Genomic DNA, 18,185 nt, shown 5'->3' with positions numbered 1-18,185 from the left:
CAGATTAGGAACAGAGAAATTATCTTTAGTTTCTTTAATAATAATCACATTAATAAAATAGGAAAATCCTATAAAACAAAGTTCTTACTGAGATTACACTGGAGACCTTTTCTACTGAACGAAAAGATTGGCTGAGTACCTATATATACTTTATGAAAATAGTTACAGTCATAGCTCAGAGGGGTAGAATTGTCCTTGGTGTTAGAAGATGCTACCCCATCCTATTTTGTCCCGTTCAGTGGGATGACATCCTTTCTTGTTGTGCAGCCGTGACCATTATCCATCTCCAGAACTTTTTTCATCTTTCCAAAGTGAACCTCTGTACCCATTAAACAAGAGCTCCCCACCCTCCCTTCCTCTAGCCAGGAAACCAGCATGCTCCCTTCCGTCTCTGTGAGTTTGACTACCTTAGGTTCTTCCTGTAAGTGGAAGCATACGGTATTTGTTCTTCTGTGTTTGACTTGATTCATGTAGCATAATGTCCTCGAGGTTGATCCATGTTGTAGCAGGTGCCAGAATTTCCTTCCATGTTAAGGCTGAACCATGTTCCACTGTATGCATGTAATGCCTTTGTTTATCCATTCATATCGGTCAGCGGACACTGGGATTGCTGACATATTTTGGCGATTGTGAATGATGCTGCTGGGAACGTGGTTGTACAAATATCTCTGAGTCTCTTTTTTCAGGTCTTTTGGGTGTATACCCAGACGTGGAATTACTGGATCCCATGGTAATACCATTTAATTTTTTAAGGAACTACCATACTGTTTTGTAGCGGCTGCACCATTTTATTTTCTCACCGGGAGTGCACGAGGGCTCCAATTTCTCTGCATCCTCACCAACACTTGCTATTTTCTGGTTTTTGTTTGCTTGTTTTAATAGTAGCCATCCTAATGGGTATGAAGTGTTATCTTATTGTGGTTCTGATTTGTGTTTCCCTCATGAATAGTGAACCTGAGCATCTTTTCATGTGCTTTTTGGCAATTTGTATATCGTCTTTGGAAAAATGCCTATTATCTCTGCCCACTAACAAGGAGGCTATTTTTTTTTTTAATTGTTGTTGAGTTATAGGAGTTGTTTATGTATTCTGGAAATTAACCTCTTAACACATATATAATTAGTAAATATTTTTTTCTCATTCTGTAAGTTGTCTTTTCACTGTGTTGATGGTGTCTTTTGATATATAAAAGTTTTTTCATTTTCAGATCGCCCTGTGTATCCATTATTTTGTTGTTGTTGCCTGTGCTTTTGGTATCCTATCCAAAAAATCATTGCTAAGTCCACTGTCATGAAGCTTTCCTCTTTTGTTTTCTTCTAAAGATTGTTAGCTCCTGTTTTTAGGTATTTGATGCATTTTGAGTTAATCTTTGTATATGGTGTAAAGTAAGGTCCAAATTCATTTTTTTGCATGTGGGTATCCAGTTTTTCTAGTATCGTTTGCTGAACGGTGGCTTCTTCTTAAGCAAGGATTGTTTTAGTGGATGTTTCCAAAGCAGTTTGTCACTATTTCAAAGGTCAGACAGATAATGATTAAGTTGTGCATCACTTAAAGGTAGATTTTGACCTCTTAGAAGTTGAATAGTACTGAAGATCTAAGATCATTTACATCCCTTGGGAAGGAAAAAATAACATAGCCTTCTAGGGCAAAGAAGAGAGAACTGAAAAGTTGCAGGATATTTCACAGGCCAAAGTACATCTGCCTGATTTGCTGTCTCTCAAATCCCACACTCGGCTGGAGTGCTTCCCTCTTCCTGACAACGGAGGAGGGTTGCTGAGGAATATGTCCTCATCTTTTCTTTGGGGTTTGGTGATTTTGTTGACATTTGCTGAATCAAATGGTGAAACTGGAGAACTTGAGCTGCAGAGACCAAAGAGAAGTACTGAGCTCCAACAGTAAGTAGACACCTGGGTTACTGCTGCTGAGGGTCCAGGGCAGGTGGTCGTCAGTTTCCACAAATAGCCGGAGAAGCAAAGGTGTAGTTTTTCTTCAAGAAAACAAGGATGTTAAAGATAAGTAGGGAAAAGTATGTAGACTGATGTATGGGATTATCTTCTTCCACCTGAGTTATTCACTGGCCATTTTGCAAATCAGGCAAGTATGCAATTACTAGAAGCCATCTCTAGGGAATCTGCAGAGAAAAAGGGGCGGAGAAGCAGGGAGAATCTGGTTGAGTTGACCACAGAGTGAAAGTGAACGCAGAGAATCCCTCATGAGTTTCTCTCATGAGGAACGTTGTTTAAAAATTACACATGCTAATTATGGATGCATCCTTTGGTTTGATTTATATAGGCCTCGGATGGCTGCAGAGAGGGGAAATTTAGTGTTTCTTGCTGGGTCTGCTCAAAACATTGAATTCAGAACTGGATCGCTGGGAAAGATCAAATTAAATGGGGAAGATCTTGGCGAATGTTTACATCAGGTAATACAATGGAAATATATCTAAGTAATTTTGTATAACTGTATATAGTCATTTAATTCAAGAGGTCTATATGAATCTTAAATCTTTAGCCCGAGGAGCGTAACCGGAGGTGAGGTAAGTCCTCTGAAGAACAATGCCGTTGGACTAACGATGGGCAGAACGAGGAATTCTAGTGGGATATGGCTCGTAGTGGGGGTTTATGTCCTCTTCTCCATCTAATCCAGAGGAGGCCCCCAGGGTTGTCCTGGGGCTCCTGCACCAAGAGGAGCAAGGAAAGAAAGGGACCAGAGAAAGGTTTGGGTGTGACCAGTTGACTAGTGCCAGAGAAGAGAACTGGTCAATTATTCTCCTGTCTCCCTGAGTGTTTTCAGTGTCCGTTAGTGACTATATCACACTGGTGTGTCAGTCATAATGTTAGAAGCTACGATTATTTAGAGCTTCTCAGGGACTATCCAGTGTGCCCCGCCCATCGAACCCCCACAACCGTCCTATGAGTTTGACATTATTGTCACCCCGTTTGTAAGGGAGGTAAAGGAAATGTGAAGCAGTGCAGCAGCTCACCCAAGGACACCCAGGAAATGGCCGGGGCAGGACCTGAAATCCAAGCAGCTCACTCCAAGCCAGGCCTCTTTACAAGCACGCCAACGGTTATGAGAAAAAAATGCCAACAGAAAGTTTCTTGATGTGTTGTTACTGAAAATGGCAAAAAGAATTATTCCATGGCTGTTTTAGATGTTTATTATGCATGGTAATGTGTTGAGTTTTACAATAATGGGCAAGATATTGGTGCTTAAAATAGAACAGTACTCGACTTTTTAAAAATTTTTTTTATCTATATCATACATATGACTTTTCCACTAGCCTTCACCCCCTCCTTTTTCCTTTTGATATTAGATACAGAAAAACAAAGATGATATCACAGATTTAAAAAGGACCTCAGTCGGTCTGCCTCAAAATATTTCCAATCAAATACATCAACTTAATTCTAAGGTAAGACTGACATCCTCATCTGTGTGAAAGCACAGACGGGTTTTCTTAATTCAACTTTGTGAGTAAGCATTTGCAGAAGACACACTAGCTTTTCGTCCACTTTGAAATTCAGCATTGTCATTATGGACTTTTCGGTTAGATGACATAAGTCCAATAGGGGACGCAGAGGTAGTGATGAGCAGAAGGTTGGGATTCTGTAACAAGAGCTTATTGCCTAAGTCGGTCTTGCCCACATTCTGACTGAACCTTCTTATTGGCAAAGTGGATGACTGACTGTCTTTATGAAAATTCCCAGAGTCGCTGTCTGCAGAGAAGCAATGAGTCAACTTGTCAATGGGTTGTACTTCCTTTTTTAAAAAAATGCCTCAAAAAAAAAAAAATCTCTATGATGGAAGAGAGTAGGAGGGAAGGGAAACCTGGAGGGAGGAGAAACGGAGGAAGGAAAAAGCAATAAAAAAGCAATCAAGAGACAGTGTGAGTCCGCAGCAGAAGGGGTTAGGAAAATATGCCGAAGGACAATATCACATGTGAAATGCTAACTGATGCTTTCTCTTCTCTACAACTTAGCTTGTGGATCTGGAGAGAAAATTTCAAAACTTACAGCAGGTAGGTCCCATAGCTACTACTTGTCTGACATCTTTCACTGAGAATACAATAGAATCATTGATGGGGCTGGCATTCTTATCTTCAGGTAGATGGATGATTCGTATCGAGAACTTTGCTGTTTCCCATAATCTAATTCTCAGCACAGTTTATGCTTCCCCAGATACAGTTGAGGAACCTGAGTGTCAGATAAAGTAACCAGCCCCAGGTCACTGGGCATGTGAAGTATGTGGACTAAATCTGTCAGTGAGTGACCTCAGTCACTAGCTGATTCTGGCATCTAGGACTGAGTATTGAAAGGCCATGCATCAGGGTGCCTGGGTGGCTCAGTCAGTAAAGCTGACTTGATTTTGGTTCAGGTCATGATCTCAGGATGCTGGGATCGAGCCCCATGTGAGATCTGTGCTCAGTGGGGAGTCTACTTGAGGATTATTTCCCTCTCCCATTTCTAAAATAAAACACTAAATCTTAAAAAAAGAAAAGAAAAGTCATGTATCTTCTACAACATTAAACTCAGAGGCTTGGAGTAGTCATAAAATATTTCTTTTGTTAAAATTTATTTATTTATTTATTTACTGACATGCAACAGAGAGAGAGAGAGAGACAGAGAGAGCACGAGCAGGGGGAGCAGCTGGCAGAGGGAGAGAGAGAAGCAGGCTCCTTGTTGAGCAGGGAGCCTGATGTGGGGCTCGATCCCGGGACCCTGGGATCATGACCTGAAGACAGAAACATAAGTACAAAATATTTCAAAATTCCTTAAGAGTACATTTGTTGGTAATTAAATTTGAGCAGTTTCTTAGATCTTAGACCTTCCATCACTTTGTAAGTACATGCTTATAAACTCGTCCTTGTAATGTTAGACTTCTCATCGGTTTTGAAGTTGGCCAATGTTTTTTGCAATTTTCATGGAAGCTATAACCTTTTACCCAAAGAAATGCACAGAATGTCCCCATATTAAAGTTTTCAAATAAAAGTTAAGGGATTCCAGGTTAAGAACCCCTGTTCTCAAATTCTGGATCTGTTGTGTTTATGCTTCAAGTGTGGTCCTCTATTTTGGTGTTTTAAACTTGGTGAGAAAGGTCATCTATGTAGGCCTTTTCCTGAATTTGATAATAAATTGCTCCTCAGCTTTTATCTTTTTTAGGGAGTAGTTGAATGAATGAAAATGAGCAAGGCTTCATACCTTTGGAGCAAGGCACAGTACTGTGTCTTCCAATCTCCTAATATGCTTCATTATTGCTACTGAAGGTCAAAAGCTGGAGGCCACGGTCAGATGACCCCAGACGCCCCCACCCCCATCCCTCAGGAAGAATTTTTTAATGATTTTGGATATAAGTATCTTTTATGAATTCCAAGGGCTCTCTGATACTATAGCCACGGTCTGTTCCCCAATGTCTTCCTCCTGATTGCTTACTGATTCCGTTTCCTACTGGGTCTCCATAGGCTTTCAAGTTTTAAAGCACCAGACAATGTTGCTTTTGTGTGCCAGAGAACTTTCTGAGGGGTTTGTGGTTAGTTTCTGTAATTGTGTCATCTGATGAACAGGACTGTTTGTGGTACTAGGGCACAGGGATGGATAGGATCATAGAAGAAACAGAGTCCAGAAATAGACCCCCACAGGAGTTTTCACCTTCAGGAGGAGAGAGATGGGTTTGGCAATAAATGGTGCTTAGTCAGTTAGTTGGCTATTCTCAGACTTGTTTCATCTGTAAAATGGAGGGAACAGACATGACTTTCTCTGTGAGTCATTGGATATTTAAAAAAAAAAAAAGAAAAAGAATGTAATGAATAATTCATCTTTCTTTTAATTTTAATTTTTTAAAAATTTTATTTTTTATCTCTTTTTAAATTTTTAAAACAGAATTAGACTACATTTAGGTGAGGTTAATAAAATAGCTTTTCTTGCATAATCGCTTGTCTTCTCTAAAGAAGTTTTCTGCCCCCAAAGGCATTAGAAAGCTTATGAGATTGGAGCTAGTAGCTGACATATGGTAAGATTCTCCAGGTTGTGTAGACAAAGGCAGGTCTGTTCGCGACTCTGGTCCGAAAGCAGTCACGGGAGCACAGGAGTGGAGGTTGTCATCTAAGCCCACATCTCAAACAAAGGGACTCACTTGGAGCAAAAAGAGTTCTGTCATCTTAACCCACGGCAAGATGATCAGATTTCAAATGCTTATCTGGAGGTACCGAAGAGAAGAACACCAAAAGAACCGGAGTTCCCATTTTGTTTTCTCAGTACCACGGGGATGTCCATTATTATTCCCAACCTGACATCTTCACTCTTGTCCACCAGCATCCATCTCTCTGGTGAACAGTGCTTTCCAAAGAATAGCATGGTTATCTTCTCCCCTTGTGTCTCATCCCGTAGTGAAGGAAAATATGTAGGAATGACCATGTGAAACACTCAGTTTCTTCCACGAGGGAGTTGATTTGAAGAACTTCAGTAAGTGACTTAACGTCTGGAGGAGGACTCACCCCTGACTGGGAGTAAAATGTAGTTTCACAGGTGCCCCTCCCCGAACCATGCCTGTCTGTGCTGCTTGCTGCAAGTACGAAGGTCTTGCTGACTGGCCTGTCTTTGTTTCAGACAGTTGACAGAAAGGTGTGCAGCAGCAATCCCTGCCAAAATGGGGGGACCTGCCTCAATCTCCACGATTCCTTTTATTGTATCTGTCCCTCCCAGTGGAAGGTAAGTCACTTGGTCTTTGGTTAAAAATGACAGCGAGTCAGCATCAGTGGTTCCTCTGGAATTCAGACATGTTTAATTCTCCGTCCAAAGTTTCTAGGATTCTGTGGTCTCCCGAATCAGGATGAAGGACACCATGTATCCCCAAATCCAAACAGTGCCACGCACGACTGCCTAACCCACTGAACACCAAGCCATCTTAAGCAGGGGTTCACTTGACTGCGTAACTACATGGAAAGGCATGATATTTAGGCCAGTGTCCGTTTCAGTCATTCAGCACTGAAAGTCCTAAATGCAACTTGCCGTAGCCATGTAAATTTTCTTGCCCTTTTCTCTGAATGGTGAAAATGTTCCTGACGTGTGCATTAAAGAAAAAAGAACTAAGCGACTATTCCCAGGCATAGCCTGATAGTAACATGAGGATTAATTAGTGGAAGGATTCTTCTTGTACGATTGTCTTGCTTTTACCAAGAGCTCTTTGGCTCCTGCAGGCCAAATCTGAGTTCAAGAGGAAGGATAACCAGATATTAGTGTTACTATTAATGTGATCATATCTCGCCCGAGTGAAGACTGCTTTACCGCGCATATATAAATCCTTAAGGGTATCATAGGAATATAGGCCCCAGATACATCTGTGACCCGTGGTACCTGACTTTGTTCTTGACACGACTGCAGGGTCCTCTGTGCTCAGTTGATGTGAATGAATGTGAGCTTTACTCGGGAACCCCCCTGGGCTGCCAGAATGGAGCCACATGTGAAAATACAGCAGGGAGTTACAGGTAATGTGTCTCGTCTCTTTCCTTTTCTCTCCTCCCCTCTTTTTTTCTTTCTTTCCTTCCTCCCTAGCTTCTTTTCTTTTCTTCTTCTTCTCCTCCTTCCCTTTTGAAGTTTTTGAAGGACTAAAACATCCCATAGACAGGAGCATCCATGATTAATTATCAGTATTACCAGCAACCGGCACTCCCTGGAAAAATATACGGCTCTTATTTAATGACATGGAGCTATTTGTTTAGAGGAAGAAAAGCTTGTGCATCCTCAACTCTTACCCCATGAAGAAAAGTCTTTCTCTGGAGTCCCTGAGGAACAGGAAGAAGGCCCCGGTGGCTGCCACGGGGAGAAGGGAGGGCATGGGACTGTAGCGTTAGTGGGAGTCAGAGCGCTGCAGGGGCTGCTGGTGAAGCGCCTCAAGCAGAAGACGGCCTGCCGCACCCACTCATGAGAGAAGTGGGCTGACAGCTTTAGTATGGATGTCTTCACTCAAGCGCTATGGAAATGTTAACCAGAACAAGATGAGAAGCTAAACTGAGGTTTTCTCCACATAGTTAACACTCCCTGCCTTTCCTCAATTCGCGATGAGGCCCCTTACCCCAATCATCAGGGAACTCCTGTCCCCTCCTGACTTGCTGGGTGAGATGGCGCGTCCCGGGTCCTCCTGCTCAGCTCAGGCCCCACCTTCTGCAGGAAAACGTCCCTTCCCTTACGAAGCTGATTTAGGCATCCCAATACCTACTGGGATGCAATCAAACTGGAAGAGTGCTGGTAATTAAAGCTATAGTAGCTGACACATCAGCTTTTAAAATAATCAAGTCAGGGGCGCCTGGGTGGCTCAGTCTGTTAAGCCTCCGACTCTTGGTTTTGAACTCAGGTCATGATCTCAAGGTCATGAGACCGCCCTCTTTGTCAGGCTCCACGCTCTGCATGGAGTCTGCTTGACCTTCTCTCTCTCCCTTTGCTCCTTCATCCACTCCTGCTCTCTCTCTCTTAAATAAATAAATCTTAAAAAAAAAAAAATCAAGTCCGGAAATTTATGGCAGATCAACATCAATCCTACTTTTGTATAGTTCCTTAAAATCACTTTAAAAAAACCCACTCTAGACATTGTCTTTCCCCATTTTTTGGTTTGTCTCCTATTTTCTGAGATTATTAAAAAGTAAAAAAGTTGTTTCCGTTATAACATGAACAATTTCTTTCAACAGGGATATAATCTCACTGGAGTAGAGAGAAATTACTTGCTTTCTAACTCATGTCTCTGCTATCTTGTTCTCTCATTCCCTTGTAACAATATCCATTCTATTCTTTCCTGCAAAACTGAGTGCAGTAATTTTGTCATTTCCTTGTCATCTGTTAACACACTGTTTTCTCAGAAAGCAGTCACAATCCTTCTCTTTTTCATATAATTGATCCTCTTATTCTTTTGATCTGATCTTAAAAACTTTTGCTCACTCCAAGTCACAAAGTGAATTCATTCAAACTTCTGATAGAGATTTTCACAAGCTTCATCATTTTGCGAAACCCAAATCAATCACCCCCGACTTAAATTAAGTATTATGTTATTGAAGAGACGTTTGCTTCCAGGACTTTATTTCTAATTTTAATGAACTCCCTGATCCCTGCCTGCTTTTATGAGCATTCAAGCTTGAGCTAGATTCAAAATGCAGGTCTAATCTTTCATTCCCTTGAAAGCATTATCTCCTGATCTCTGTTTATGGGCACTTATCAATGGGAATTGCTGCTCTGAGATACTGGAGGAAAATGACTCCTAGCGCCAACACGTTCCTGCCTTCCTGATATCGAGGAATATCCTGCAGATTACATTTCACTCCTGGTCTTCTTTTATCATCACTGTCCTCTGGGGTCTTGCCGGCCAACCGAATAACAAAGATGTGCAGCAAGTGGGATAGGTCCCAAAGATCCAGCCAAAATTGATTTTTCTCCACCCGCCCCCCCCCCAACACATTATTTTTAGTCCTGCAAAAAGGAAAAGAAAAAAATATAACTATTTGCTGCATGTCAGAGATTAGAGTTCTTTTCTCCAGGTATAATCTGAGAGAGAAAGAGAAAGAGAGAACTTATTTTTATTTGTTGGGAGCTGCCTAAAAGGCAGATTCAACTTTGTATGAGCAATATTGAATTCTCTTTTGTATCTTCCTGTAAACACACACACACACACACACCCCAAGGACTCATTGTGCTGACTCTAGAAATGGTTTTGGTTTCTAGTCTGTGTCCTTCATAGATTTGCTAGAGGACAGTGAAGAAGGAACATTTAAATCTGTGGGGTTTTTTTTTTCCCCCTCTTGATACAAGGATAGTTTATGAAACCCCATGAATTCCAATTGATACCAATGAACTAAATACTCAAATCCAGGCATTTGATGGAGACTTTTTGGAGGAATAACAGAAAATAGAAAAAGATACATGGGAATAAGGCTAAATGCTTGCACTGTGGAATCAGTATAACGAAACAGAGACCATTTAGACACTCTGTGTTCTATTAATTATGTGAGATTAAATGCCCGTTAATCAGTAGCTTCCCTGAGGCTCGAAACCCCTTCAGGAAACTTCTACGGACATCTGCTAAAGGAAAAATGAGCCACTGTTGAATGATCTGGATCTGCAGAAATGTGGTCACAACAAAGGGTTTGCTCTGGGTTTGGGGCCTCCTTTAGCCTCTAACTCTTGGAACCTGTTTACTTAGGAAGACAAAGGAGTCTTTAGTTAAAGGGTTTAATAATTCCTAATTAATAAAGACCTTTGAGAGATAAAGCACTCTGCAGATACTAATTAATTGGAAGCACTATTTTATAGGAAACTTTCTGGTAAAAACTTTTTTTTTTTTTAGTAATGAAACTAGAGCAAAGAGAACATTGTCTGTTTCCCCTGATTCCTGTGCCTGAAGGTCTTGTCCCTAACTGCTTCACATAGCCAGCACATAAGATTTTGCCACTTCCTGATGCTGTTGTTGCCTCTTTATTCTGAAGAATTGATGTATATTGTTCTCCTGCTTACTTTGGATTTAAGACAGACCTTGGAATGCAAATTTGCCATATAGATGGCATATATCATATACTTTGGGCTCAGATCTAGAAGGCTTTCTAGGAAAAAAAAATTGAGTTTGTTGTTTGTTTGTTTTCTCCAAGAGCACAATGTGGGTTCGCCTATTTTATTTTATTTCTTTCCACTATCATCACCGATGGGTTTTAAAACATGCAGAGGTTAAGTGACGAGGATAGTCTGGTTTTGGCTCACTGGTAGTTAGGTATTAAGCTTATTACCCGTTTCAGTTAGTCAGTTATGTTAATATTGAACCATGGACTCTAACATAAGTTAAATTATGACTGTGAAAGTGTATTTGACCTCTTTTCAATTGCCAAATGCACTTGCAGTGTTTTTGAACACTGGAAAGCCCAGCTTTGTTCTGTCAGAACCAAACCAGTAATAGGAAATCATTATGAAGGTGATTTTTGCAGAGAAGTGTATAATCCATCACTCTTTTTCTTTAAAGGACCTATCCAGATGATTTGAGAATATATTTTGCATGCAAACACTGTTAGGTTAAGAAGACACATTAAACTGAGAAGTCTTCAGGGCACCTGATTGGTTCAGTTGGAGGAACATGTGGCTCTTCGTCTTGGGGTGGGTAGAAGAACATCGGTGCAAAAGTAACACAGACCTAGGTTTTAATTCATCTTCTGCCAATTCTTAATCCTGTGGCCTTGGGTAATGTGAGTCTTGCCAGTAAAATGGAATTAATACTTGTCTTTGAGGATCATAGCAAGGAAGCTCGTGCTATACTTGGCTGCCTTCCTCCCTCTGTTTCTCACATTAAGCTACATTTAAACAAAAGAAGTATACTTTGTAGTTCTTTAGAGAAAAATATAGGAAGAAAATTCACTCATCTCAGAAGGAGAAGGAGGAGAGAGCTAGATAGGCTTTAACTGCAGGTCTAGGAACCAGAGTCTCCTCTCAAATCTCAAGTCATTTTCCGATAAATCACTGAGTAAAGCACTTAATGCTAAGATTAAACACAATTTCCTGAGCACTTCCTACTGGAAAACGTCTTGAGACCCCAAGGTGAAAATAGTGCTCATGGATTGGCACTATTATTTTACGGAAATGGAGGCAGAGGGAATTATTACATTGTCTAAGGTGAACAGTTACTAGGTAATATCAGGATTTAAACCCAGGCAGTCTTGTCCCACGGGATCTTGAATACTCAGATCTCTTTTATAGGTTCAGAAACCTAGTGAAGTTGGTTTGGGGGAAGTGGTAGAAAAAAGATACACTTGTTACAAGGAAGCCACCTGGGTCAAATGCTCAAATATGTATACGAAACAGTATAGAGTTCTATAGTCTCCAAGAGTATAATGAAATATCCTAAAAGAATATTCTGCATCAGGATAGGAGAGTAAAGAGGAAAGGGACAAGGGTATGAGAGGGAAAGTATGGAAAGAGAGAGATGAGAAGAAGATAAACAATTATGGGTAGGGAATGAATAATTGAAAATTTTTTTAAAGTTTAATCATCTATTGCCATTAGTCTATGACCTTGTCTTCATGAGAAAGGCAACCTTGGAATGATCATGTATGTAATTTATGAACAGATTTTACACAATTATATATTGGTGTTAAAAATTGCAACAGGACATAATTAAACCAAAAAAGTATTTGTTTATCTGAAATTCCAATGTGACTGGATATCTTGTGCCTTCATTTGCCATGGCTGGCAGCTCTACATGTAAGTGCCTGAATGATACTCATTTAGTCTTCCTACAGCTCTGGCCACACTCAGTGATCTCTTCTTCCTTAGAACCCATGGAAAGGTGCCACCCTGGCGGTTGTTTCCGGGGCCCTCTGTGGGTACACCCAGTTCCATGCCTGGATCACGGCTCTTGCTCCTTCTCAGACAAGCCAGACCCTTCTCCCACGCTATCATGGGGGATATTCCTCTTCTGACATGAGCTGAGCTCCTTTACCTTATAGAATGGGCCCTTTCCATGACAGTCAGAAAGCAGTTCCTAGCCTTGCAGATCCTGCTTGCTCCTGTCTCTGACCCTTGATCCCGGGGGACAGATGCTTCTGTGAGGGCTAGCGCAGCTCAAGGCAGGCAAATGGTGACCTCTGGCACTGGCTCTCCCCTCCAGCAGAAGTGCTCAAACACGTGAAAATGAATAAGCTTAGGCTCTGTGACCCCTCCACCTCCTTCCCTGCCCTGGTTTGCTCTTCTCATACCTTCCCCATCCCCTCGGAAGCTGCAGCACAAATAGAATACTAACTCAGCAGTTCCAAGGATTGCAATAGTTTAAAACAACTTTACTCATCTGGTTATTATTGAACTGAAATTTTCTCATAACAAAATACTCACCACGAGCTTGGGTATTATGTAAAAGGCCATTTGTCAGTGAAAATGTGGGTATGAAAGAAATGTTACTATGTTAACTGCATCTCTCATGGATAGAAGTAGTGCCCTTTGTAATATGATAACAATTATCGTATTTCCTGAGATGTGGCTATACCATTGCCCATGGGTTATACAATTCCAGGGAACATTTGGGAATGTGCCAGCTCAGTCAAGGTCACCGGTGCTTACCGGTGGGCCCATTCAGAGGGACGATGAATGGACTTGATCTCTCCTGTGACTATCCCGAATGAACTCCATCCCCTTTAGTTTATGGATGTCTGACCTTTGAAAGTGCTGTTTGATGACCTGATACCAGAAGAATTTATGGTGGTAGTCGTGCCCAGATAGTAAGCTGTGCCCCTCTCAGACTACATTTGAGAGGTAACACATTTACTCAGTCCACTGCTTGAGCGATTTTCTTCCAAGACTGCAGCCAATAAATCTGGTTTTCTGATTTATGATTCCACATGAATGTCATTGACATACAGTTGGAATTATTATTTTCTTAACTGATGCTAAGAAACAGGCACTTGCCCTGACCTTACGCTCTTGTGTAACCAACAGCTGTCTCTGCTCACCTGAGACACACGGCCCCCAGTGTGCGTCCAGATACGATGACTGTGAAGGGGGCTCCAAGGAGCTCTGCGGCCACGGCATCTGTGAGGACCGAGTCCGCGTGCAGGTTGGCCAGGTGAGTCACTTCCAGAAGGTGGGACTCCTCAAAGGGAGTCATGTTTATTCGTTCCTCCTCCCGCATGTCTGTGTATGAGGCCAGCTCTGGCAGAGCTGCAAAGAGGAAGTCAACCTCCGGCTCTAAAGTGGGGCGCAGGTAAGGAAAGAGATGAGAGTTGTCCATAAATAAACAGAAAACTGGGCCCAGAGGCGATAGCATTATAGAAATTGCTACCATTTTTTATTATGGTAGTAATTTATTCATTAATCTGTCCATGAGACATGACCTCATGGCCTTGTGAGTTGTAACAGTGACGAGACACAGGAACACCAAAGACCCACTCTTGCCGGCAACATGCCCTTCTAAGCCGTCTGGATTGTTTCTGGCCCTGCAGACCCGAGCCACCTCCCTGTGCTCTGGATCTGGGCCGTCTTCCTGGCAACCTTGACTCTGACCTTCAAGATCGCCCAGCACTGGCCCGCTTGGCCTTGTATGAGACCTTTGGGTCTTTATTTTTAGTTCTGGGTTTTTTTTTTTTTTTTCCTACCCATGTGATGGAAAATGGTTCCCTTCCAGTGACGGTGGGAGGAGGGTGTGGGTAGCAGGGGAAGGAGAGACTTTCAAAAAGGAAACAAACAGAATGGATTTTCCAAGGTCTGTGCCTCCATGGGTGTTTTTCCCCTCTAAAAACACAGCAGGCTGAGTGCATTGACTTTAATTATATTGACTTACAGTTCTTGACTGTGGTTGCACTTTCCCTGGAATCTTTGGGGCAAATTATAGGTTTTCCTTACTCTGAAGTAAAGATGTTTCTCTTTTTGCGTGGTCGGGTCTAAATGCTTAATCATACGGGAAGAAAAAGAGAAGCCACTCCATCAGTTATGGAAACGAATGCTAGAGGGTCAACAGTTGGGGCCTTGGTGAGATTTTCAAAGGCTTTTGTGCTCATTTTCTTGATTGCCTTGACTCTTGTCGTTGTGCCAGCCCAAATACAGCTGCATCTGCGATGCAGGGTGGACGTCCCCGCTGAACAGCTTGGCCTGCGTGCTGGACATAGACGAGTGCAGCCTCCCACAGGCGCCGTGCTCAGCCCTCGCACCGTGCTTCAACACACCAGGCTCTTTCTACTGCGGGGCCTGCCCGACAGGTATGGGGGCTTGTCCACGCTCTGTCAGGCATGGTGCCAGAACAACTTGTCTTCCACGGCTGAAAGCTAAGAAGACCATTCTCAGGAAGCATGTCCTGTTTCACTAACTTCCACCGTGGGCCCATCTTTCTGTGGTAATAATTCAGCCATAGAAATCAGAGGGCCTGAGCCAAATGCGGGGGGCTGGGTCAAGCACCTGCTTGCTGTGGTGGCAGCTGACTGGGACCTGTTCTAGCCCCACCTCCCTTACTAGCCAGATGTTTGCAGACTTGGGCGGATGACTTCACCTCTTAGTGTCACTGCTAGAGTCCAGTAGTCCTCACCGGTGTGTGTCACTGGGAGACCCTATGGTCTTGCTATCAATAAGGATGTCTGGTTTCATCTCAGACCCACAGAGACTTGAAACTCCAGGTCAGGTCATGTGCAGAGTCTCTGAAAATGTAGACTCTGGGCTCCGAGGCTGCCTGGGTTTGAGTCTATGCTTCGTGTCTCACTGTAGGAGATTGTCCTCATCCCATCAATGCATATCTGTAGAGCATGCAGGGTGAGCAAAGCACTGTGCCGGGTGCACTGGCGAGCAATTAACCGGACCTCAGAGAGTCCATAAGGCCCCGTGGCACTCCTTGTGAGTTGTCAGAAGGTGGAGCATATAAGAATATAATTATTTTATGGAAACTTCACCAAGACACTGTGCCAGGCAATTTTTAATTCTTGCAACTATGACCAAATCAAGAAATGTTAGGAATTAGTTTTATCCCCACTTTAAAATATAAGACCATGATGACTGGAGAAGGTAAATGACTTGTCCAAGATCATACAGCTTATATGCAGTCAGGAGTCAAACCTAGGTCTGCCTGACTGTGGATCTGAGCGGGGCTGCTGAATTCTTCGTTGATCTGTCTCATCAAGGAGCCCACACACCTGTTGCTTCATCTAGTGACTTTTGGTTTAGTGACTTTCTTTGTGTTACCTGCTTAGATCTTGTATAATGAGGAAGATATCGAAAAAACACGTGAAGACTTTTTTCCCCTCTCAGTTCTCAGGGGCAAATAAAATTTGCAAATAACCACATTCTTGAAGGTAATTTACTTGTGACAGTCTTTAAAAACTAGAAATCAGAAAAATAAATTATAAGAACTATAGGATTCTTTTACTAATTGTTGGAGGAAAAAAAAAGAGAAACAAAACTTTGTGTTTTTCTGTTAATCATGTTATTTTTTTCCTGCATGTCAAAATAATACATGCTGCTTATAAAATATAAAGAAAGTATAAAAATATGAAAATAAAATGACAGAGAAATGCCCATAGTCTTACCACTCAGAGGGCCATCTTTGACATTGGGGCATGTTTCCTTCCAACTCTCTTCTGTGCATTCTTCACCTGTAAATACGATAATTTCCACAAGTAGATTTTTATTTATTTATTTATTTATTATTATTTAAATTTATTTATTTGACAGAGATAGTGAGAGAGGGAATACAAGCAGGGGGAGTGGGCCAGGGAGAAGCAGGCTTCCCACTGAGCAGGGAGCCGGATGTGGGGCTTGATCCCAGGACTCTGGGTTCATGACCTGAGCTGAAGGCAGACGCTTAACGACTAAGCCACCCAGGCACCCCACAAGCAGATTTTTAGAAGGGGACTCCACTTAGATGAAAGAAAAGAAATATTTTTTAAAATATAGAAGGTTTTAAACATTCTTATAATTTTAGCCATTTGAGTTATAAAAGTAATAATACTCACTGTAACAGTTGATTTAAACAGAAATATCTAGAGAAAAAGAACATTCTTTCTTCACCTTCAATCTTGTCCTCCCAACGAGGATACTGTTAACAGTTGTCCTCTCTCCTCTTCTTCCTTTTCCTTCACTCATACAAACATATAGACACATAGATAGGTTTTTTTTTTTTTTTAAGATTATTTATTTCTTTATTTGACAGGCAGAGATCACAAGTAGGCAGAGAGGCAGGCAGAGAGAGAGAGGAGGAAGCAGGCTCCCCGCTGAGCAGGACCCCGGGATCATGACCTGAGCTGAAGGAAGAGGCTTTAACCCACTGAGCCACCCAGGTGCCCCACATAGGCAGGTTTAAAAAAATTATTTCCCCCAATTGGGGTCAGACTGCATATTATTCTAAAAGTTTATATTATTAGTTATTATTATTATTATTATTATATAGTTATTATTATATACTAGTAAGTGTATTGGGGAAAATTTTTTAATATGCGTGTGTCATTAAAAGTAGCTTTTTGTATTTGTGGTACAGATGAGTCATAATAAATTCAGCTATGCCGCTAGTGATCATTGAGCCCCCCCTCCCCATACTGGCAGTTTTATCACTGCAGAAAAGTTTTAAGAAGTGGAATTATTAGCCAAAGGTATATATTTTTAAGATTTTAATGAATACCTCTAGATCTATTTCCAAACAGATTTTATTAATTTAACTTCTGACTAAAAGCATATAAGAATACCTCATTTGCCCACCTCTTTGCCAGAATTTGTTTTTAAGAATGTAAAACCATTTTTGCCAACCTGAGAGGTAGAGTCTACCTCATTTTAATCTACAGTTTCTTCAAGCAAAGTGGGTCTTTGTGTATCTTTGACGTTTTGCATTTCTTTGTTGATAACTTGTCTATGGAGCTAACTTTTCAAATCTTCTAATCTTTCTAGGCTGGCAAGGAAATGGATACAGTTGCCAAGACATCAATGAATGTGAGATCAATAATGGCGGCTGTTCTGTGGTTCCGCCTGTCACCTGTGTGAATACATTGGGGTCTTACCACTGTCAAGCCTGTCCACCAGGTGCTACACCATTATAGGCAAAACATACGTTTGGGAACAGGGTGTTGTGCTCCATACTTTTTATTTTATTATTTTATATATATTTTTTAGAGAGAGAGATTTTTTATATATATTTTTTAGAGAGGGAGAGAGAAAGAAGGAGGGAGGAGGAATGAGGGGTAGAGGAAGAGGGACAGAGGGACTCTTCAGCAGGCTCCACACCCAGTGCTGAACACAATGTGGGGCTCAATCTCACAACCCTGAGATCTTAGCCTGAGCTGAAACCAAGAGTCGGGCGCTTAACTGACTGAGCCACCCGTGTGCCCCGCTTATGGTCCATTTTAAATATGACTCTGTCTAGGGACATATACTGAGTAGTGTGGTGGAAAGTTTTATTTAACATGTGGATTCAGGGCATGTTAGTTCAAGCTATATTATGAAAAGCAATAAAAAAAATTTTAATATCACTGGGAAACAACAAACCTTTACAAATTGTGAAACAGCCTGTGGAGATAATGCAAACTTTGAAACATTTTCTCTGCGGATCACAGACCTGCAACCCCATTGTTCCCACAAATAATTTATTGATACAGTGAAGTCATGAGATGTTTTACATACAAAGTTCGCTAAATAACAGGCTAACTAGTAAGCATGTGATACATGTTATTTTCTTTCTCTTCCGGAAAGAAGTCATTACAGCTATCCTGTGA

The 18,185-nt window shown here is 41.6% G+C and overlaps 1 protein-coding gene across 1 annotated transcript in view; it reads left to right on the top strand.

Annotated features, from left to right (window-relative positions):
* The first annotated feature begins 1,599 nt into the window (after positions 1-1,599).
* The window catches only part of CUBN (cubilin), a 261,490-nt gene continuing 244,904 nt past the window's right edge, over positions 1,600-18,185 (top strand). Inside the window, exons 1-9 of the mRNA XM_004757571.3 lie at positions 1,600-1,893; positions 2,291-2,420; positions 3,315-3,410; positions 3,978-4,016; positions 6,601-6,702; positions 7,375-7,478; positions 13,444-13,570; positions 14,537-14,699; positions 17,365-17,496. Coding sequence (XP_004757628.1) covers positions 1,781-1,893; positions 2,291-2,420; positions 3,315-3,410; positions 3,978-4,016; positions 6,601-6,702; positions 7,375-7,478; positions 13,444-13,570; positions 14,537-14,699; positions 17,365-17,496 — 1,006 coding nt within the window. The 5' untranslated portion in view covers positions 1,600-1,780. The remainder of the gene's footprint in view (positions 1,894-2,290; positions 2,421-3,314; positions 3,411-3,977; positions 4,017-6,600; positions 6,703-7,374; positions 7,479-13,443; positions 13,571-14,536; positions 14,700-17,364; positions 17,497-18,185) is intronic.

This window comes from Mustela putorius, unplaced genomic scaffold (assembly GCF_011764305.1).
Source record: "Mustela putorius furo isolate JIRA1106 unplaced genomic scaffold, ASM1176430v1.1 tig00003913_pilon_pilon_pilon, whole genome shotgun sequence".
Classification (NCBI taxonomy): domain Eukaryota; kingdom Metazoa; phylum Chordata; class Mammalia; order Carnivora; family Mustelidae; genus Mustela; species Mustela putorius.
The sequence above is the reverse complement of the archived record's forward strand: the minus strand, read 5'-3'. Positions and strand labels throughout refer to the sequence as shown.